This window comes from Natator depressus, chromosome 3 (genome assembly GCF_965152275.1).
Source record: "Natator depressus isolate rNatDep1 chromosome 3, rNatDep2.hap1, whole genome shotgun sequence".
In the NCBI taxonomy this organism is placed as follows: domain Eukaryota; kingdom Metazoa; phylum Chordata; order Testudines; family Cheloniidae; genus Natator; species Natator depressus.
Window position 1 is genome coordinate 130071987 of NC_134236.1, and position 23144 is coordinate 130095130.

At 42.6% G+C, this 23144-nt stretch overlaps 1 protein-coding gene across 2 annotated transcripts in view; it reads right to left on the minus strand.

The window, feature by feature from the left end:
- The window catches only part of CAPN9 (calpain 9), a 47571-nt gene extending 24972 nt beyond the window's left edge, over nucleotides 1-22599 (minus strand). For both annotated transcript variants that reach the window (XM_074947026.1, XM_074947025.1), the window contains exons 1-7: nucleotides 22371-22599; nucleotides 9712-9781; nucleotides 7236-7354; nucleotides 4972-5105; nucleotides 4012-4180; nucleotides 2729-2812; nucleotides 1619-1704 (exon numbers count right to left, since the gene is read on the minus strand). In XM_074947026.1, the coding sequence (XP_074803127.1) occupies nucleotides 1619-1704; nucleotides 2729-2812; nucleotides 4012-4180; nucleotides 4972-5105; nucleotides 7236-7354; nucleotides 9712-9781; nucleotides 22371-22583 (875 nt within the window). In that variant the 5' untranslated portion in view covers nucleotides 22584-22599. The remainder of the gene's footprint in view (nucleotides 1-1618; nucleotides 1705-2728; nucleotides 2813-4011; nucleotides 4181-4971; nucleotides 5106-7235; nucleotides 7355-9711; nucleotides 9782-22370) is intronic.
- Between the last annotated feature and the right edge of the window lie 545 nt (nucleotides 22600-23144).

Consider the following 23144-nt stretch of genomic DNA (forward strand, 5'->3'; position numbering starts at 1 on the left):
ATCCACTGTACTGTAAACCTTGTTGTGCATCTGTATCATTATTGCCATGAAGTTTGTTGGTAGTATAGAACCATCCGGTGCTCCCAGATGAAGTCAGTGGGAGCAGGATGGTGCTCTTTAATTGTACAAATGAGTGGAGAGAGAAACTGAAATACCTGATGTCCCAACTGAAAATCTGTATTTTCATTTCCATTCACTGCTGCCATTCCTGGTTCTAGCAGGGATGGAAGCAGAAAAGCCTAGATGTTTAATGAAAGCCTGCTTTTACAGCAGTGTATATTTCAGACCTGATTCTAAGCAGGAAGTACCAGAAGTCTCTAATGAGATTACTAACCTAAGCCCTGAGCCTGCAAGTCAACGTGTTAGTGTAGACTCCCATGCCCACATGGAGTCCCACTGGCTTCAGTAGGACTCTGTGTGGACGCTGTGATCTGCATTAGCAGTTCCACATGCAGGATCAGAGTCCCTTTTGGCAGATACAGCACTTTGGCTAAAAATCTCAAATGGCTGGATACCTATTCTAAATTGAACTACTAAATCTTTTGAGATTTAATAATCTCTAATTATACTGCTCAACTATTCTCACATTTTTGGAATTTATAAAGGATCATAACTACACTTGGAAATGTAAATATCTGGGATTGATTTGTTGATCGTTTTAAGAGAAGGGACATTTGATAAATTTCCAGCACTGATTCAAATCTGCTAATTATTTCACTGTTTTTAAAGGGGCTGTCAGGATGTATTATGGAACTGTCTCCTCTCATTTATACCAGCGTAAATCAGGAAAAACTCAGTTGAAGATAATGGAGGTAAAGCAATGTAAGTGATCTCAGAAACAGGCCATGTATAAATGTATTCAAACATGAAAAATCCAGCACTGATTCAAATGTCCCTTCTCTTAAAACTAGTAGGAATTTCCAAAATAGAATCTACTGTTCCCCATTTATGCTGTTTGCTTTTTAAATGACTATTTGCATTTCATCCAGCTTGGATAATGAAAGAGGCTAGGGAGCTTCACTTTTTTCCCAGTTGGCATTTTTTGGGTCTTTTGCTCTTTACACAGCCAATGTAATATGAAAGAACCACACAGGCAAGTGTGGTCCAAATAACTGTCTTTAATAACTACACAACATGCAAGGCCTACCTACAATATATACCTTGGAGCTCTGGCTTCAGAAACATAGAACACAGTAAGTGCCATTAGAGGGCTCACAAAATATTTAAAGAGATACTGTCCAATTCCTACACACTACCTCAGCACTTTCCAGCTCTCCTGTAATAGCACAGTGTTTGGATGTTTGTGTTGCAAATACTGCAGGGGAATGTTTAAATAATACAAATTATACATTTTCCATTGGAATTATCTTAAAAATAATGACATTTATATTAATAGTGGATTTTGTTTCTATTTTTAACAGTACCTACATTTTGGGACTAAACAATCTTGACAGTGCCTCTTTAAATGGTAGCTGAGCAGTCTTGACAATACTGAAGTCAGGATGTTAGGACGACAACAGCACTGTTCTGCATCTGTAGGCTGTTAATTAGACTTGACTTCCCTCCTCGTCAGTCTGACCTCTATGCAATACAAATAGTTATTATACATAAAACTAACTTGTCACTCCAACGGCCATTCCACTCCACTTGCCCCCATGGATTTCTTGGCCGTACGAGTTGCACCTTTCGGCCTCGGTAGCTCACCTAAATAGGAAGACCAAAAATAGAGAAATTCTTGAGTGGCCTTAAAATATAACGGGACTATTGCTATTGTAGAAATCCCTGGCTGGCTGCTGTCATTAACTAAGAGACAATTCTCCAGAGTGCCTAGGCTAGATAACTCTTCTGGGCACTGGGGAACTCTGCTGGAGCAAATGTGCAGAGGGTAGAAGGGATGGTGGAGAGGAAGGAGAAACCTCCCACCGGGCTGTGTTAGAGTTTCACTTCACATGGGAGAAGAGTGGTGCTGGGTGAATAATGGAGTTTTTGGTTTGCTGTAAATTAAAAAAAATAAAATAAAATTTCAGGCCAAACTGAAAATTAAATTGTCTAATATTTCTGGCAAACCCCCAAAAGTTGAAAAAATAATCATTTCAGGTTGAACAAATCACTTTGTTTGACGCAAAATGAACCATGCCGTTTCAATTTCGTGCATCTGAAAATATTTTTAATTTCTAAAAAATGAAAGGACATTTCAAAATAAAAAGTGGTTTTGAATCAAAAATGCACATGCTTAAAAAATGTGTTTCAAAAATGTCAACACTAAATGTTTTGGTTTTTACAGAATTTTTTTTCCCAACCAAATTGGTTTGGTGAAATCAGCACAAATTCGTAAGATATTTAGTGTCACAGAATCAACATTTTTTGTCCCCCCCAAAAAAAGTTTTAGTTGAAAACTTTCACTCAGTTCTAGGGAAGAACCAGAGGATACATACAGTCCTCTGGCTCCCAGGCCTCACCCCCTAAGTTCCTTTAGGCACAAGAAGCTGGGCACAAAACCTTAGATTGGGAGAGAAGGGACATGCCCTGTGTGGGCTGCCAAAATCAGTCCCCTCCTCATACACTGCAGCCACCCCAATTCTCCAGCCAAACTGCATCCAGGAGATGTGAAGAACAGGATTTATGATCTTTCACTTTCCAGCTCTAGGTTTCTACCCACTTGAGTTTGCACCTCTTGCCAGCTCATTCTCCACCACATACTGTCAACATAGCAACAACTGGGACGTACCTCGTCAATGCCAGTTACTGAATAAGCATGACCCTTTATGAGGCCGAAAGGGGTTCGAGCTTCTGACTCAGCTGCGCTGCTGGTCTGAAATATGAAAATACACTTTGACATACCCTTCCTTGAGAGGACATTGTACGTGGTGACACTCTGTCAGTATCCAGGCCCGTCACAGCTAGATACACTGAGAAGTAAGTGGCTGTACTAAAAGGTACTGTGAATGACAGTATAGCTTTTCCTCTTCCTACAATACTGCACACTGGCACAGCCTTTTAGGGAGGACAGTTTCGCCACAGAAAAAATGATTTTATTTTTTTCACATATTAGAAAAATATGGGACTTTCTACTAAGATTGTCATCAATAGGAATGCTCTCAGCATTCCAGGGGGAAAAGACCAAGCATCTAGTGGGGATGGTGAGTGAATTATCTTCTCTTACCCCTATGGCAGGTTCCTCTAGGTCAGGGATAAGACACACTGGCAGAGTAGTGTAAGGAAGCTTACAGCTGCTGCCCATGTGGTATCTCTTCTATGGATAAATCCAGTGTTGTAACTAGGGTTGCCAACCCTCCAGGATTGTCCTAAATCTGGTATCTTTCATGAACAACAACATTAATTTACAAACTCAGGCACTGACTCTTCAAAGCCCCCTGTGCCCACACAGAGCTTACTTCAGGATTGCAGACAAAAATAATAATAGCACAAAAATTGTAACATTGTAAAATTGGGGGGAGGGATAGCTCAGTGGTTTGAGCTTTGGCCTGCTAAACCCAGGATTGCGAGTTCAATCCTTGAGGGGGCCATTTGGGATCTGGGGCAAAAATTGGGGATTGGTCCTGCTTTGAGCAGGGGGTTGGACTAGATGACCTCCTGAGGTCCCTTCCAACCGTGGTATTCTATGATTCTATGAACAGCAATCACTGAAACCAGTAGACACTGACTCCCACCCTGTGACAGGGCCATGAACAGCTTTACCTCTGACCCAGGTCAGGTGAATGGAGCCAGGAAGTAAAATTCACTGTTATTACACACATTACATACATACATAAATTGCACATACGAAGCTGAAATCCAATGACTCTCTTCTTCCAAACAGCTGCCATAATGACTAAACTGGTATTGCATGTACATTAGATTACAGCTATTGGTTATAAATGATTGCATTGCTTATTTGCTACTATTGCAAATTATTTGCTATTAATTTCAGTGGGATTTTTTAAATTTTTTAAAAAATTAAAAAAAAAAATACCCCCCACAAAACTAAACCCTCTCTAGTCTTTTACTTACATCAATAGAACAGCCCACCAATGAACCTCTTTCAAGAGCTTTTCCCAAGATTTCATAGAAATTTTCTGGAGCCTTTTTGACTTCGTACATTTCTCCAACTCCTCCAGTGAAATCTTCCATGGCTTCTAGTGTACTGCCTCCTTTTAGGGCTTCATAACTCCCATTCAGTCTGAAAATTACACATCCATAGTGAGAAATGTTTTTAAAACCTTTTTTTTTTTTTTAGGTTACACTGAGCCGGATTCTCACCTATTTACACTGATGTAAACCAGCAGTAACTCAGTTGAAGTTAATGGAGTAAAAACTGGGTTCAGTGACAGGAGAATCTCAGTCCCAGCTTGTTAATTACATTGTAAACTCTCCCCCCCCGCCCACCTCCTCATTCTAATTTCCAATTCATTGTTGACCACTGTAAGTCTGGTTCTCAAACTTTTGTAGTGGTGACCCCTTTCACATAGCAAGCTTCTGAGTGTGACCCCCCCCTTATAAATTAAAAACATTTTTTAATATATTTAACACCACTGTAAATGCTGGAGGCAAAGCGGGGTTTGGTGTGGAGGCTGACAGCTCGTGACCCCCCATGTAATAACCTTGCAACCCCCTGAGGGGTCCCAACCCCCAGTTTGAGAACGCCTGCTGTAAGTTGTTCAGTGACCTGCTGGATGCAAAACCAGATAGATAGTCTTATTCCAGTTTTTAGCCATAACAGTTGGCATCATTATTAGCACTCTCAGCAGAAAAACAGAGAGCAGGTTTTAGGACTTGATCCAGTTCTCACTGAAGCCAACTGGAGTCTCTCCATTGACATTACTGGAAGTTGGATCAATCCATCGGGGATTAATTTAGGACATAGTATCTCCAGGTCAAGGCTGAGGAAACTGCAATGAACAAATAAAAGCTGACGATTTTCATTGTATGACAAACTGAGCAATGCATGCACCAAAGGCAGACAGTACTTACTTGGCATAGGCTTTTTCCAGTAAGGCGCTCCAGAATTCATTGTGTTCAGATGAGTGTAGAAAAACCAAGCGGTCTTTAAAGGTGGGTAATCGATCATCGATAACAATATCCAGCCACTCATTGTGCTGCCAAAACTGTGTTGAATGGAGGGCGAGAGAATTGTTTGATAACTTGTAATATTTCATAAGGCGAGCACGCCTCTCTAACTACCATATTCCCATGCTCCTAAAGTATCTCAGTAACATTTGGGGGCTGTTATAAGACTAAAATCTCGCCGCTTTTGTGAGCCAGGTGAAATCTGACCCAAAGTAAGCACCACATTTCCCCCACTAAGCCTCTTCTCAATCAAGTCAATAAAGAAACTGGTGGGCTTCTATTTTCTAAACCTGACACAGCTGCTGTGAAACCTCCATAGACACAAACTGCCATACCTGGAACTGCAGCAATTTCCTGATCCTGAGCCACTTTATATATGCTGTAGCATCAAACTGTAGTAAATTATTTAAACTATACTGAATTCATATGAGAGCTGTGTCTTGGGACAGACTTTCAATTAACATATACATTACAAACTGAAGGACACTGAGTGCTATGGGACAAAATAGTAAGTAACGGACTGAATTCATAGCAGGCAGGAATTTTGTACATCCCCCCACAATTTCTCTGAGTTCTTATGATAAACTCCAATAGAGTTTTACAGAAATTAAGTAAGGTTCTATATAAATTATTCTAAAAATCTAACATTTAGCAGAATATACAATTTATATAGAATTTTTAAACCAACCTAAGGAATTCTATAGCAGAGATCTATTCTATTCGATCCATGTTCTTACATCATGACCACCACCATGGTATCTGAGCACCTATAGTTATATATTAAATTTTAGAAGTTTGTTTTAAAAATGTATATAATTATCACTCTCTATTACATTATATTGGACTATTTAGAACAGGAGTGGGCAAACTTTTTGGCCCGAGGGCCACATCGGAGAATAGAAATTGTATGGCGGGCCATGAATGCTCACAAAATTGGGGTTGGGATGAGGGAGGGGGTGCGGGCTCTGGGGATGAGGAGTTTGGGGTGTAGGGGGGTGTTCTGGGCTGGGGCCGAGGGGTTCAGAGGGCAGGAGGGGGATCAGGGTTGGGGCAAGGGTGCGGGAAGGGATGCAGGTTCCCCGGCTGGAGCGCTGGAGTGGGGCCAAGCCACATGGTGTGGACCCCGACCCAGTGCCCCAGCCACAGTGGGGCTGAGCCGCGTGGTGCGGCTTGTGGGCTGGCTTAAAATGGTTCACAGGCCGAATCCGTCTTGCGGGCTGTAGTTTGCCCACCCCTGATTTAGAAGGAGCAGGAATCTGAACTAAGTCAGATACACAGATATTAAAAGTCATTAGGAATTGTATTATATTTCTTGATCTGAACTAGATATAAAATATCATGTGACTCAAGCCATCTTAAAAACCTACATATACTGTAGGGCCAAGTCTTCCTCTTGATTACATCTATGTAATCCCTTTGACTTCCTGGCAGTGGAGTTGGACACATGTAATTGAGTGTAGAATTTGGCCCTGGGTATTTAAACCTTTCTGGGATGATGCCATGATTTCTAACACTGTACTTCCCTTTATAATAGAAAAACAGCGTGGGACTGTGAAAAGTTAAAATTTTTTCTAGGTTTCTTCTCAAGACTCTCACTTAAGGTGAGTTTAGCAAGTACTGCTTTGAATAACTCAGACATCATTCAGAGGTCAGACTAGATCAGTGGTTCTCAACTAGGGATCTGGGCCCCCCAGGGGCTGAGAGCAGGTTTCAGGGGGTCCACCAAGCAGGGCCAGCATTAGACTCGCTGGGGGCCAGGGCAGAAAGCTAAAGCTCCACTGCATGGGGCTGAAGCCCAGGGGCTCTGAGCCCCACCACTCAGGGCTGGGGCTGAAGCTGAAGCCTAAGAAATGTAGCTTTGCAGGGCCCCCTATGCGTGGGGCCTCGGGTAATTGCCCTGCTTGCTACCCCGTAATGCCAGCCCTGGCTTTTATAGGCAGAAAAACAATTGTTGCGACACAGGTGGGCTGTGGGGTTTTTATATCATGTTGGGGGGGCTGTTAAAAGAAAAAGATTGAGAACCTCTGGACTAGATGATTTAATGGTCTCTTCCGGCCTTAAACACTATGAAATCCAATTCTACAGTAAACAGACAACCCTGCCACTAAATGGACCAATGCATTTAGCTACCCAGCCCCTAGAAGTGTTTGCATTTTATGCTGTTTTACCTGAAAGTGAAATATTCCAGCATAACCCAGTCCAAAATTTTGATCTTGAGGTACAACTCTGGCTAATGTTTTTTCATTCAGTGTAAGAGAAGCTATAGCTGCCAATAGCCAGCAGTCACCTGCAAATTGAAAAGACCAATACACAGATCACCGATAATATATCGTGGACATATACACAATCTACAGGACAAAGATACTGCAGCAGCCTTGTCTCAAACTGTATGGGTAAGATTCTGACTTCAGTTACGTTGGTGTAACTGAAGTCAATGGAATTATTCCGGATTTATGCCACTGTAACAAAGATCATAGTCCTGCCCTACATGTACTACAGGTTCTGCATTTAATTATGTATTAAGAGCTCTCATTGGGTGGAGTAAACTCACATTGATTTCATTTATTTGTATCTTATTTCCTGTGCAATGTGAGATGCTACACAAACCAGCCATAACTGACTATGAACACAGCTACTGTCAGCTGTTTTCCTCCATGCAGTGGGCTAAGTTTGCACTTATTTACTATTTCATTGTAAATCCAGATGAATTCCACTGAAGTCCGTTGTTATTTGGGTTACCACTGATGTTACTGTAAAGTTCACAAAGTCTGGGAAGTACTTTTTGCCATTGGGGGAAAAAAGGTGTGATGGGGCTTCATTTGCTGACTCTACATGTGACATTTCACATGACTTCCTATTATAAGCCGGGAGTATGATGGCTGGTTGCCCACCAGGCAGCGACACGTCAATATCCTGTTTAACTTAAAACTTCAGGAGAAGACTGGCTGGCTACCTGGCACCAACCAGGCAAGATGCCACATGGAACCATTCAATTCTCAGCTTCCTTGGAAGTCTTATAGCATCTGAGCCAAGACCTGATCTCACTAAAATAAAGAACAAAGTTTCCATTGGCTTCAACAGGACCAGGCTTTGACCTTTTTTGTGTGTTTTTCTTCCTCAAGATGAAGGCAAGAACTTGGCTTTGTGTTAGAGACTCACAGGAAGGGAAACTGCTTAAGAATGAAACAGAACAAAAATGAGTCATGTGAACTTTTTCCAAACCAGCAGGTCTGCAGCAAGCTCTGTGTTGTTTGCACAGAGTGAAGGGAGTAGTGAGTGTCTCACAGGAGGCGGGAACTGCACAAAGGTCTGAAAAATCCCTATAAGCCATTTTGGAAGAGTATTAGGAAACCATTCAACTTGCAATGTACACCTTATGGAAATGTCCTGTGGAATTCCTCTGGGATTAAACGAATAGGTTTCTATGGAAATGTAATAGGACTGCACAGAAATTACTCTAAAACCTAAAGAATTCAATAGAAAATTATAAACCTTCTTCGGAGAGACAAGGTGGGTGAAGTAATATCTTTGATTTATTCACCCACCTTGTCTCTGACCAACACAGCTACAACACCACTGCAAACTTTCTTTATGTTTTTTGGATGATCTTATAGTGTTGTCTAGCAAAAATATAATTCTCTGAAATTCTGTACAACTCTATAGCTGTGACACTTTTTGAGTGTAGTGCAATTCAATCCAAAGCACCCATTGTTTAGAGTGGGGTGAGCGAGAAGCTAAAACCAATTTAGAAGTTAGTCACATAACACCATGTGCCTGTACTAATGACCTTCATCTTTTTAAAATGAATTTTTATATTCTTATTTGCTCTTTCTCCGAGGGTAACCACTTTCCAGATTTTATCCTGCAGGACCAAGTAGATATGTCATGGCATTACTACCCAGTCAAGTTGCATCAGTGCATAATATTGCATCATCATGTCAAACACAACATTGGCATCAACCTGTGGTGTTGCATTGATATGGTGGCACACAACATCAGTATGTGTCTGTGCAGTGCCCTGCCATGAGGATAGCTGCATCATGATTTTAAGACTGCCCCAAAACTATTTGAGACTCTAAATTGCTGTAGATGCTATTATGCGCTTACAGGACGCCATCCTGGGACTCGCCTGTGAATTTCATGATGGATGGCAGCTGGCAGCACTAACTTCTCCCTAGCTTTTCACAGCTCTCTCTTTAATTTGGAGGGAAGAAAGTGAGCGAGTGCCTCCACAGCAACCAATACTTTCTCGAGGCATCCAGAAATGGGTATGGGGTTAGAATGAGAACACGTTACTTCTGAGTTTCACTTCTTCCACCAATTTAGGGAACAAGAGACTGGAGAGGCAGTTTTGCCTACTGGATAGAGCACTTGACTGGGCTCTAGACACAGCTCTGCTGCTAGGTGACCTTGGGCAAATCACTTCCCTACTCTGTGGCTCAGTTTCCCTATCTGTATGGGGGTATTGATACTAAACTCCTTTGTGAAGGACTTTGAGATCCACTGATCAGAAGTGCTACATAAGAACTAGGAATTACTATTCGATAATAACCATCCTCCCCCACCCCCCACCCCCTTCTAGAATCTTCTGCACCACAGCACTTGGATAAGCGTGGAATAATTCTGTAAAGGGAAAACACTCACCAAGATCCCCTTGACAAATGTCAGTTCTTGTGGCTCCTCCAGTTATAAACTGTGGGTTTTTAACAATTTCCTGAGAGAGTAAGAGAGAAAAAAATCATTTAAAATATACCTGGAAAAATATAGCATCATTTAGGGGATGAACCTGTCACCAATATGCTACATGCATTACTGCAAGCCTTGAGGAACTGGCTACCACACAATAGTACAGACACTGTGATACACCGTGTTGAGCCTTTGTTGCTAATTATTGCGTGTCACAATGAAACGATCATTTGTTCTCATTTTTTCTAATTAACGTCGTGCTGATGAAAGGTACTGGATTGACAACCCTGAGAGAGCGAAGTCCTGTGTTCACTTGCAGAGCATTCATAGCATAGGCAGTGGTTAGCAACCACAACATCTTCCCTTAAAGAGAAAAAGGCTGATCCCAACCTTTGTTTGCCTTACCAAGTAATGTTAGTTTTAAGTGGGAGCTGGAGCAAGTGTGACACTCCACACCCTTGAGTGTCCAAAGGTTGAGAAGGGCTGAGCTGATAAGACACTTGTAGAAAGGAAAGCAATGTTGACTGGCATTTCTTTGATTATTTTAAGTTCAATTAAAAATTTCACAGATGTTCTGCATTGGATAGAAAATTAGGTTTGTAAAACAATGAGTCTGTCAGGGATTTCCCCCCTTGAAATCTAACTTAAAGTTGTCACTTCAAGAAAAAGCAATCACTGCTTTGCCGCTGGTTCTCTACTGCACTTGTGGCTCGTTGAATGGAGCCGTTGGGGTATGATGGGTAAGGCTGCAATTTAGTCACAGAGGTCACGGAAGTCACAGAATCCGTGACTTCCAAAGACCTCCGTCACTTCAGCCAGTGCAGGCTGGGAGCTGCAAGGTGGCAGGGAGCTGTGGGGTACCCCCATAGTTCCCAGCCACCACGGGTGGCAGGGAGGAGCCCCGCACCTCCCCGTCGCCACTGCTCCTGGTCACCATGGGTGGCAGGGGGAATCCGCCACTCCCCCCTGTTGCAGGCGGCAAGAGGGACCCATGGGTGGCAGGGGAGATCCGGCAGCACGGGGGGATCCCTGCTGCTCCCATCCAACATGGGTGGCAAAAGGGACCCACAGAGCTCCCAGCTGTGGCGGGCAGCAGGGAGGATCCCCAGAGCTCCCGGCCACCACGGAGGCAGGGGGGACCCCCGCTGCTTGGAACCACCAGTGGAGGGGGAACTTGGAGCTCCCACCCCCAGCAGCAGCCCAGGCTATCCATTTTGTCATGGTTATTTTTAGTGAAAGTCAGGGAGAGGTCACAGGCTTCTGTGAATTTTTCCTTATTGCCCATGACCTGGCCATGACTTTTATTAAAAATATCCATGACAGAATCTTAGCCTTAATGATGGGCCCCTATTGATCTTTGTCCTTGAAGTATCCCTTTTATCGAAATATCTTAGGTACTTCTATGGCTCTCTGACTGTAGTGCCTCAATCTCTGATGTAGTTATCTTTGCAATACCTCTGTGAGCTAGGGAACTACTCTTATCCCTGTTTTACAGATGGAAAACTGAGGCATAGAGAAGTTTGCCCAAGATCACACAGGAAGTCTGTGGTGAGCACTGACTGAACCCACTTCTTTAAAATGGCAGGCGAGTGCCCTACCCCTGGATCATCTTTCTTTCAATGGATAGGCCTCCCTCTCCTTTTCTACCCTCACAGACTCCCTGGCACACCTAAGAGATCTCCCCGCAGTTCCACCTTTGTGCTGGAATACAGGTAGCTACAAATACCTTCTCTTGTCTCCCTCAAGAATGAAGACAGATGCTAGTGCCCATCCATGAATGGAACCAGCCAGTATTCATTCAGGACAACCAGAAAGCAATCACCTCAATATTCTATAACAATGGGATCTACTATAGTGCCAAAGAGAAACGTTTTAAATATAAAGGACACACAGAAAACATGATAGTATAAACATCTAGCTCGCCATCCTGAGCAATAAAGGTAAGCTGGCAGAATTGATTGTTACAGAATGAAGGCCTGATCCAAAGCCCATTGAAGCCAATGGAAACCTTCTCATTGACTTCACTGGGCTTTGGATCAGGCCCTAGGGAAAGAAAAGAAATAACATGGACAAAATGTTCTCTCATACATTTTGCAGTTTATCTCTGTTTCTCTGTAGAAAGCCAACCTGTCTCTCATGACTACCTAGGGAATACTGCATGTCATCAGGAGGGCTGCAGATGCACACCACCTTGATGTACCTAAGTCAGTAGTCAAGTTATACCTGCACATTCCCACAGAAATCACAATGGGTCAGGGGTGCTGGAACAATTTGTATAGTGGGGATGCTGAGAGCCACTGTAAACCCTGAATATGATGGAAACCACTTCAAGCCAGGGGTGTGGTAGCCCCCCCAGCCCCCCTAGTTCCAGCACCTATGCTAGGGGTCCAAACCTGTACAGTGCTAAGCTCCTAAAAGTTAATTGGATTGTGGGGGTGTAAGTGAGAGCATAATTCAGCCCTCTATCTCTATGCAGTAGCAGTTTCAATACCATAAGAATAAACACCTTTCAGTGACGCCATGTCATCTTCTGAGGCGTTTCAACACAATGGCAAATGAAACTCAATGTCAATACATGCAAAGTAATGCACACTGGAGGGGATAATGTAAACCACTAAAACACTTCACAGCATTCTAAATTAACTGGATCAACTTAGGAAAGGGACATGGGCATAAGTATGGCTAGCTCAATTAAGACCTCTCTGCTCAATATGCAGCTGTGGTAAAAAAGCAGCAAAGATGTTATGTCGCATAAGGAGTGACGTGGCGAATAGTATGGAGAATATTAGAATGCAGTTATATAAATCAATGGGGTTCAGAGAAGGGCAATGAGAATGATCCTAGGCCTGGAAATAGTCTCTTGTGAAGAGGGATTGATAAGATTGGGACTGTTTACCTTAGAAAGGAGATGAATAAGTGGGGACATGATAAAAATATACAATAATCATCAATGGTCTAAGCAAGGTAGATTGGGAGCTCTGTTCTCCTACCACATAACACAAGAACAAGGGGACAGTCAATTAAATGAATAGGTGGGAAATTCAAAACTGATTAAAAGGATATTTTTTCACATAATGTGTAATTAAACTATGGAACTCATCCTAGGTGCTGGAACTAAGGGTACACCCTCACCCTCTGGCTTGAAGTGGTTTCCATCATATATAGGGTTTACAGTTTGGTTCAATGGCTTTCAGCACCCCCACTATACAAATTGTTCCAGCACCCCTGGAATTCATTAAACTTGAAGTTTTTGAGGCCAAGAACTTATGAAATCATTGGACATTTATATGGATCTCAAGAATGTCTAGAGTTAATATAATTAATGACAATACAAAATTGTGGCATGGATATTAAATCTCATGTTTCAGGATTTAAGCCAATATCTAACTACTAGAGATTGGGATGAGATGCGCCTAGTGCAGGGATGTTATACCTTCCTCTGAAGCATATGGCACTGGCCACCATCAGACACAGGATATTGGACTAGATGGACCTTGTCTGAGGCAGTATGGCAATTCCTCTGTTCTTAGGGAAAGAAAATAATTCTGAAGCACTGGGGAACGCAGCTTCTGCATGATTTCCACCCACTGTGGCCATTAAATATCACCCAACTGTCCTGTTTCTATTCCAGGCTGAACACTATGGGATAAATTCATCCTATGACTGTGCCAGCTTCCACTCAGACACAGGGTCCCTGAGATGGAAAATCCACCAAGTGATGATATGGTGATACACAATAGCCGTCTGTAATTTCCTTCCACCAGGGGGCCCTAGAGGAGACTAGCACAGTCCAAAAAGTGGCTGGTGCTGGTTCAGGAGGAGACAGGGTCCAAGTGGCCTTGGGGTGCATTGATTCAGCACCTTACAGCAGCAGTTGGTAGTGGTGCAGCTTCTGTGGATCTCTGGAAGAATTTTAAGCTGCTTCCACCCAAAGGACAGTCCAGTGGAAAAGAGGCAGCCACCTCTGATTAAATATCTCCCTGGTTGCACCAGCAAGAGTGATTCTTGCTCAGTGAATTCTGGTTCACGTTATACCAGAATTCGGTTGTTTGTTGCCTGATGAAACCTTTCCTGAGGCAAATGGACACAGGGGATCAGACCCTAAGCACTGTACATAACCCTACCCTGGGGATGTTGTACATGCCTTTGACACATACCTAAGTTGTCTGTTTTATCTTACGTTTTGGCAACATTTGTATAGCTTGTCATGCCAATAAAGTCTCATGGAATTCAACTGAACAAAATGGTTAAGTCCTGTGCATCCAGTTAGTCAATCTGTCCTAAAATCCTGTTGCAGAACTGGTTGTATAAGTGATAGCACAGTTTCAAGGCTCCCTCCTCTGCGGTACATACTAGGAGTGCCCAGTTAGGTCTCAGGTCTCTAGCTGTCACCTATCTCTGGGCAGGGACCCTTGTCCCATGCCATGTGACTGGAGGTTTTAAGACTGCTCAGCCTCTTGCCTTGCCATGTGATATCCCCAGCCACCCAGTATGCCTAATGTCCAGTGCTTGTGCTTTTTTCTTTCTTTCCGAGGGCTACGAACAGTGTATTGCCAGCAGTAACAAGTTACTGCACTGCCCTTTCTAAGCAAGCACAATCATTGAAAAGGTTCCAGAGAAAACATAATGAACAACAAAAGGACCGAGACATGCTAAAAGCTAACCAGAGATCACCCATCAGTCTTAGGGGCCCTGGTAGGCCAAAGTCCTTCCAACCCAGGAGCCCCCTTGGACAGAAGGTCCTGTCCATTTGCTGGATCAGAAAGCAGGCCCTCAGTCAGTTGAAACCCAGCCTCATTATAGCAAAAGCCCTTTTTTTATTTGGTGGTCTCTGGAAAACCCAGTTTCAACCAGTATCTGCAACCCCTCCGCCCCCACACTGGGAGTGGTATATCTCTGGAGGTGTTTACAACCTATATGGTTCCTTAATCGCCCCTCAACTGTTTTTGGTTCTTGGAGGAGCTGTGATTACCCTGCCCCCTGGAGTTACATAGGATCCCTGGCCAATAGTGATCCATAAACTGAATACGGTATGGTCCCTAAAGATATTGCATACAATTGCAATATCTGTCACAAGTGGGGCCACACTATTTCAGTTAAGCAGTCGAGCAAGAAGCCGCTTTGTTGATGCCTTTGCAGAAGGAGGAAGTTCAATAGAAAAACAAACAAATGCAATCCTTCAAACACGGCAGTTCCCTTGAAGGAAAATGAGTTGGTTTGTATTTATTTTAGTGTATTTATCAGTCGTAATTCTGTAGTGTCAAAGATTCTGATTCCTTCATAGCTAACCAAGGCCCAAGTCCAGGTCCAGGTCCGGGCAATGAAATCTGGCAATATCCCAAAATTAGTAAGTTAAACAGCCTGCAGTTTTAGACTCTCAGGGCACACTATAAAGTGAATCTGTTTTGCCAGGCTTTTGTACATGGGGCAGATGGCTGGGGATTCATATGCTCAGCGAGGGTGGGGTGTTTTTATATTATTTACAAAGTGTGATTATTTTGTTATGTTGGGGTGGGGAATAGGGATAAATTGCTGAAGTTGTATATGTATTATATTGTGTACATTTTTGGTGCTAGGCACCTAGGAAGTGGGAGAGATGCTTTAAAAAATATCTACACATCTAAATAGGTTTAAAAATACACTGACACATAAGGGTGCATGTTCAGAGCAATTTATAGCAGCAGCTATATGTAAAGATCATATGTAGTGTACCTGACTCCACACAGGATAAAACACGGACAATCTCCACAGGAAAATAAAGGTCAGCAGCACCGTTTGGTTTTCTCATGCCTATTGAACAAGCTTTATAGCAATTCATGTTTTTAAAAAGTGGGTATGTGTCAAAGTGGGTAGCCAACATCACATAAAACCCTATAACATGGCAAGCCCTTCACTTTGCTATCTACATGAGCCAGTTTGCTACACCCAGACCTGCTGCTATGAAATATTGCCAAATTCTGGAGTTACCCCCTTTGCAGATAATCCCCGCTGCATACGGCAGCATCCCTGTGAATCGCCAAAATTCCATTTGAATGCTGACTTGTTGAAGACCTAGTAGTGGACCTGGCAAACGGGGTAGCCCTGGAGGTGCATTTTGACCAAAATTCCCAATTCAGGAGGCAGCAGCCAAGTGATTAAAAAAGCGACCCACCCTCTCAACGATCAGACTGCATGTCCCAACCCATGTTGAGTGCCCCACCTGCAATGCGCTGAGCATATTGCAGCCAGTTCTCTGTTCCATCCTGGTCTCTTTATGCTAGTTTGGTGGCAAAGGGAGGGTAGAATTGGCCTCAAGAATAAGGGTTTTGCTGAGTGGCATAAAGCCAGAGAAATGGCTCTGTGCCAGACCCCCCTTGCAGCACCGTGATAGAGTGAGCTGGGGTTATGGCTGGGGGAAGGGTTCAGATTATCCCTGTTCTGCAGCTATTTTCATCTGAGGAATAGCCCCAAGAGACTTGATACTGGCTGAGTACAAGCTAGAGCAACCATGAGATTGCTCTAATTTACACAGGGTGCCCGGGTAAGAATACAGTGAGGCACAAAGATTGTTTAAAGCCACCTTCCCCCCAGGCCCTGTTTCTGCAATGAGCAGAGCAGCAATCTGGTCCTTTAGATATCACTGAAAACTGAGGGAGCTTAGTCTCACTTGGAAAGCATTCAACACCTTTCAGCCTTTATGGAGCATAATACTGCATCTTTGTAACGAAAAGGCTCAATCCTGCTCCTATTGAAGTAAACACAAACATGCCAAAAGAGCACAGCCTTACAGAGGAGGAGAAGAAAGACATTAACATCTGCACAGCAAGTAGAAATGAGAAACGTCCATGGGCGATTAAAGTCATTAGCCCGAGCTGCAAGTCACACATTAAATCAGCATAATTTATGCTCATGTAGGGATGAGGATGGCACCTTTAGAGTGTTTCCTGGCTTCAAAGGAAGTGGCAGAGGGCAAGTGACCTGCCCACATTCCTTCAAGCCAAATGCCTTCCATCAAGAAGCAGTAGTGAGTTTGATGTGCCACAGTTACAGAAAACACTGGCAAGTCAAACCAGAACTTGTCATGATCTGACTCACCTGCTTGTTAAATACACCCTGACATGTGATCTGTAACTAAATGCTTTAAAAAAAAAAACATTCATAGTCCTTACAACATTACAGTGGAGGAAAAAGTGAGGGGGATTTTTATTTTAATAATATGTATTATATTAGAATTGCTGCTTAAAGGGAACTTAAGTATGCTGCTTAAGTATGAAGCGATTAAGAAACTCACATTTTAAGAGAGAGATGATTAAGTCAAATCTGTCCCCAAACGCCCTAAAACTTTGTGTACCTCCCTCAATAACCTTTACTCCCTATGTATCGGGTGCACAGATCTACCACCGTACTCTTTCTGTGCACAACCTCCCGAGGCCAGGACATTGGTAACCAACACCATCTAGCTTTGGATGATAGCATGGTATTGAGGTATCCCAGCTCATTTTTACAAATGATATTTCATATCCTACTTGTATAAAATACCCTTCCCACAAGACTAAATGGCTTGTCATAGTAATGAGATAAGGAGCCTTTCAAATCCAGACCACTAGTGGGAATCTGTGTTAGATTAATAGTAACCAAACCATATTACTGTCTGATAATTGTTTGGTAGCCGCTGTAAAATGAGTTGGTGGTCACAGGGCAGCTCCTAGAGAACTCTCTCTGTATCATAATTAGCACCCTTGCGGCCATTCTCGTGAGAGACGTAGACCTCAATTCTCCTTTTGCTTACCACAGTGTAAATCGGGGGTAATGTTCCTGAATGTCCCTTACGACAATGTAACCCAGAGGAGAACAGGTCCCAAGGAATGAATGGGCATGAAATCTGAACCATGGGCGGCCCTTGTCTGCTTTAACAGATTTCAGTTTCCAGGGCTACCAAGCCTACACCTTTCAGGAGCACTAAATTTTAAAATCACTTCTCCTTGTGATTTTGCATAGCAGTCTCCACACTTTGGGAATGTGACTTTACAGGTGGTCTGGTTCTGCTTATATACAGCCCTACCATATTACATTGTTAGAATTGTGAGTGTGTTGTACTACGCAGTATCCAGGAGTCACCTTGAAAGAAGGCCCTGATCCCTGTCATTTTAATCCAGTATGAATGGTGGTGCAAGGGCTAGGTGAGAGGGGAGTTGCAGTGGTTCAAAGTGGTGGCAGCTGCATTTACAAAGGGGAGATGGGAGGTCATAAGGAGCCCAACTCAACCCCCAAAGCGGGAGGTATTGGCTGAAACAGGGACAATGACCAGGGCAGGCAGGCAATCCACTGATGGAATGACTTTCAGAGATTCCCATCAGCAGAGTTCGCACAACCCCCCCTGTCCTCCACAGAGGGGAATTCCACTGTCGGGTGCAATAGTATTCCATGATACAGGAAGGAGAATGTCACAGCTCTCCATAGCAAATTTGCTGATTTGGCTATATGCCTGACTGCATATTCAATAATTATTGAACAAAAGGCTATTTACAAACCAAACATGGAATGCAGTTTCAAGACACACCTTCATGTTTCTTACTAATGGAATGCAGATACAGGTGCATGGCAATGCCTTACTATGTAATATGATTTCATTCCAACACCAACACCCCTCCAAAATCTGGGAATTGACATTATATTACACTACAGAATATGCTACATACCTGGGGAAACTGACTGGAATAGCTGTTGTGGAATTGATTGTTCTGCAATAACTATTCAGGTCACTTTTCCCCATGTAGACATTCCCTAAGTAGATGTAACTTACATACCAAAGAGATGAAAGACGGTGATACTCACAGTAGTCCAAACACTACTTTAATTTATAGTTTCTTCTGGCTCAAGAGAGGGTAAATTACAATAACTTGGTCTCCCTTCCATATTGAGAGTGTGTGTGTAAGCCGGTCTGAGAGAGTCTGAACTGGTGTAAAGAAATCTCACTTTCATGATCTTACATTTCACCTCTGCCCCCAAACTGATTGCAACATTCAGCTCCAGTTCTGGAGGTTGGTGGGGGTTGTTCAGATCAGGAGAGTTTTGGTTCAAGTCCATTTCTAGACCGCAAATTCATTTGCATTGGCAAGCGATGGGGAAAAAATTCTTTAGTTTTTTTCGTTCCGTAATTTAAATGCCTGTGACATTCCCAGGCACTAACTATTACAGAACATGTGATATTTATACTGGGCTAGCCACTAACAATCTAAATAATACATCAGGGTATAAAGAAAAGAGAGGTGGATCATGCCAAGAGGAAAATAACGAGGAAGGGGTCACATGTTCTCCAACATTAATAAAAAAGTGTCTGTTGGAAGATATAGTTTGAAAGGTTTTCTTTTCAAATAAGAAAGAGAAAGCAGGACAGTATTGCTAAATAGCTTTTATTATTTTACAGCATTTGGGATTTGGCATATAGGTCCATATCCTCAGCTTTTGTAAATCACCAGCTGGCCTGTAGTGTGTACACACACACACACACACACCTTTGACAAATTAGAAAGTCCTTCTTATACTGAATAAAGGAGATAAAGCTATTTTTGGGTGCAAATCTGAGAGCTGGCAATGCAGTTACTCCATTTATTTTAATATTCTTTATACAAACTACTATATAGAGGGTTTATTATCTGACTTCTAATAATATTTGAGGTTTTTTTAAATTCCACAGATGATTATTTCTTCAAGTTTTAAAAATGCCAGGTCAATTTGGCGGATGAGAGAGACAGCATTAGTCAGTCTCCCTTACACAAACAGAGAGAGACAAGATGGGTGCGGTAATATCTTTTATTGGACCAACTTCTACGTCCAATAAAATATATTATTGCCTCACCCACCTTGTCTCTCTAATATCCTAGGACCAACACAGCTACAATTACACTGCATACACAAAACTCCCTGACACTTAGCCTCCGTTATTCCCACTTACTGATATGAAAGGGAGACTAAACTGGCTTGATTTACATGCTGAAGAGCCAGAAGAAGGTGAAACTCAAAGTAGGGTATGGGCTACTGTAACTTATACCTTCTTATTCCCTCCTGTTAGCTGCTTTTCTTGCTACACTGCTCACACACGCACACAGCAGAAATCACAGCCTAAAGGCACATCCCATGTCAAGTCACTTATTTGGCTTGAAATTCTTCCAAATTCAGCTTGCAAAAACTAGTGACAGCTGGATCTGGAAGAGACGCTGAAGACAGACCACTCTCCATTGCTCCAAATAATGACTTGGAACAATTATGATACTAATGGACCCCTGGTAGAAAAAAAACATTATTGACTACTTGATAGTCACTGTGTGTTTCAGAGGGAAAGGTAAACATTTGCAAATATTTGCATTTGGTACCAGATACAGTATGTAAGAATCACACAACCACATCATTTCACTAGGACCACACCTTCAAATTTATAGCTCATCTTCAGAATATATGTTCCACAATTGGATGGAGTCAATGGACTTTATGCCATCTCACACCTAGCACCTGCAGGAAGCCACCCTGTCCCTGGGACAGCAGTAAAGACAGCACCCGGGCGATCTCAGTCCCATGTAGGTTAGGCAGCCTGGGGAGTAGGACCTGATGTGAGAAGTGTCTGTAGCAATTCCATAGTTAAGTTTGAATTTTTCCCTTAAAGCGGGGATTCAGCCTCTTTATTATGTATGAAAACTAGAGAGCATCCTTCCCATAATTACAGCACATACACTTTGGTTACAAAATGAATTTTCTGAGACTTTACCAGTAAATCTGTTAATTAGTTTAGGAACTATAATGAACTAAGAATGGATCTTTTGAGAAATATAGCACCCGCTGACAGACCCTTGCTTTGCCCTTAAAATCTCAGTAACAGAGTAACACAGGCTCTTTAATTAAAACTCACTAAAATCTTGTGCAAAAGGCTACACTTGACTATTTTTTTTTTTATCATCAGTGATAATTTCCCTCCATTTTTCTTCCTAGCTGAAAGACAGAAGTCTTAACTCTGCACTGCAGTGATGCCATGCCACACCTGTCTGATTAGGATCAAGGCATTTTATTGTCTGTGGCCGCAGCTTGGATTAAATCAATTTTTAAAGACAAGTTTTTTTTATTTTTCCATTCTCTTCCCCCTTCAAGGTGTCATTACTGGGCTGAGTTAAAGTTCCTGTTGAAGGAGAAACTTTCAGTTGTGAAGAATGACAGGGAAAGATGAGCATTAATCCTTAACAAATATTTCAAATGTAACCTGTGCACCAGATTTCAGCCAGTTTTTACTGACTGAAAAGTGTATGGCAGACAGGGCACAGCTAAGGTTGCTTGAGTGGCCCATCTGCATTTCCAGACCTTAACATGTTTGAATTTCTTTTAAATTTAACCTTAACTGTGGATTTCCTAGTTGTATAACAGAAAGAAAAGGAGTAGGTGCCACAAGTACTCCTTTTGTTTTTGCGGATACAGACTAACACGGCTGCTACTCTGAAACCTAGTTTATCACAGTAGGTTTTGGGATCATTATAATGTACCTGGAATGTCTTTTACTCTAAATGATTCATATGTACTCTCAACCTTAGCTCTATCTTAACATAGCGTTTGTCTAGGAATAATGCTAGGCAGCAGGCTTGTTGGAGGTAGTCTATATGGATTACTACTCAGCGTGCTACTATACAGACTACAGAAGGGGGCACCAAAGAACAAAACTAACTAAATGCAAAATTCTAAAGTGAATAAGTCAGGTTTTCTGGCAGGGTAGAGGTGATGAGAAGGGGTTACAGGAGTTATGGTTTGATATGGAATTTTTAAATGTCATTTAAAAAAATGTTTCAAAACCACCACATTGTACACATTGTTTGTGCATGGTATGATCTGATTACGGTTACCATCATTTTTCTCCTGCCCCTTCAATCGTTTGCTACACATTTATGCAGCTTGTCTTACATTAGGCCCGATTCTGCAAAGATTAAGGCAGGTGCTTAACTTTAAACATGTGAGTAGCGCCACTGAATTCAACAACATTCAATCTGCTGTGGATACGACCTACCACAGCCCTTACTGAGGATGGAAAATATGGCCCTTACAAATTGACTACAAATCATGGACTCAGTTCACTCTGGATTACACAGGCACAAACCAGGAATAATTCTATTGAATACAATGGAGTTACACTGCTGTAAAAACCACTAGAGGAGGGTCAGACCAAAAATAAGTAAGACATACAGCATGCACATGTATATTGCTTATATGTAAAGCTACAAGAGATCTAATTTACACCTGTATTTATCTATCCATCTATACGTGTACCTCTATCTCTGTCCACACACAGACCATGTCAAAATTCTCTTTCTTATTCCACATGAGCAGATCCTGATTCATACTGAAATTCTTTGGGGCAGAGACTATGGGTGAAATCCTGGCCCCACTGAGAGAAAAGGCAGAACTCCTATTGACTTCGACAGGGCCAGGATTTCACCCCATGTCTCTTATTTGTCTATAAAGCTCCATATACACGTATGGCGCTCTGCCCCTATTATGTTCCTTTTTGTTCTGGTTTATCATTAAGAAGTCCAGTGTCATCTGACTCTTGGCAGGAAAGATGGAGATATGACGCATAGCAAAAGCGGGAACAACCTCATACTCACCCCAGGCCTTTTCCATACAAAGGGGATGGGTGGCTTCTCACTGTAGAAGAGAGAGGAGATATTGGCTGGGAAGTCACAGTCCTCAAATAGGGTCCCCTTCTGCTGGCACTGGCACTTCAGCTCCTCATATGTCTGGCCAGAGGAGTGTGTGGCATGAGCACTCTGAGGTAGAGGGGGAGACCGCGGTCTCGAGTCCCGGTATGTGTAAGGCATTGTTCTGCCCCACGTGCAGTAGCAAAGGCTCCAGTGATCACAGAGATAAACGGGAGGTGGAGGATCAAGGGAAAGGGGGAGAGAAAAATGCCAGCAAGCAAACAGAAGAGAAAAGAAACAAGATGCTCTCTACAAGAAAGAATGAAAAGAGCCTGTGTGCTGCAGGGAAGTGAAAAATGTGCCCAAGCACCTCCTCTTTTGCACCTGTTTGAATGACAGGGAGACCTCCCTGTCTACCTGAAACAACAATAGAAAGGAACGCCCTGAGAGCAAACAGAAAAACCCTGTTTGTCCTTTTTAGGAGTTCCAGCTGCTTGGCGTGCGCCCTCTGGTATACTGCCTCAGGAACCACAAACAGGAGTTAAGGGAGAACTCTATTTCGTTCATGTGATGTGAACCTGCTGCACCCAGGAAGAGACAGCAAGCATGTGAACACCCTCAAACCAACCCTTTCATGCTCTAATGATATGGCCAGGGTGTGGAACTATTTTCTTTGCTGGCTGAATAACTTTGAGAAATGCCACTGTGCATGAAAATCTCTCACAACTCCTGATAGAAAGT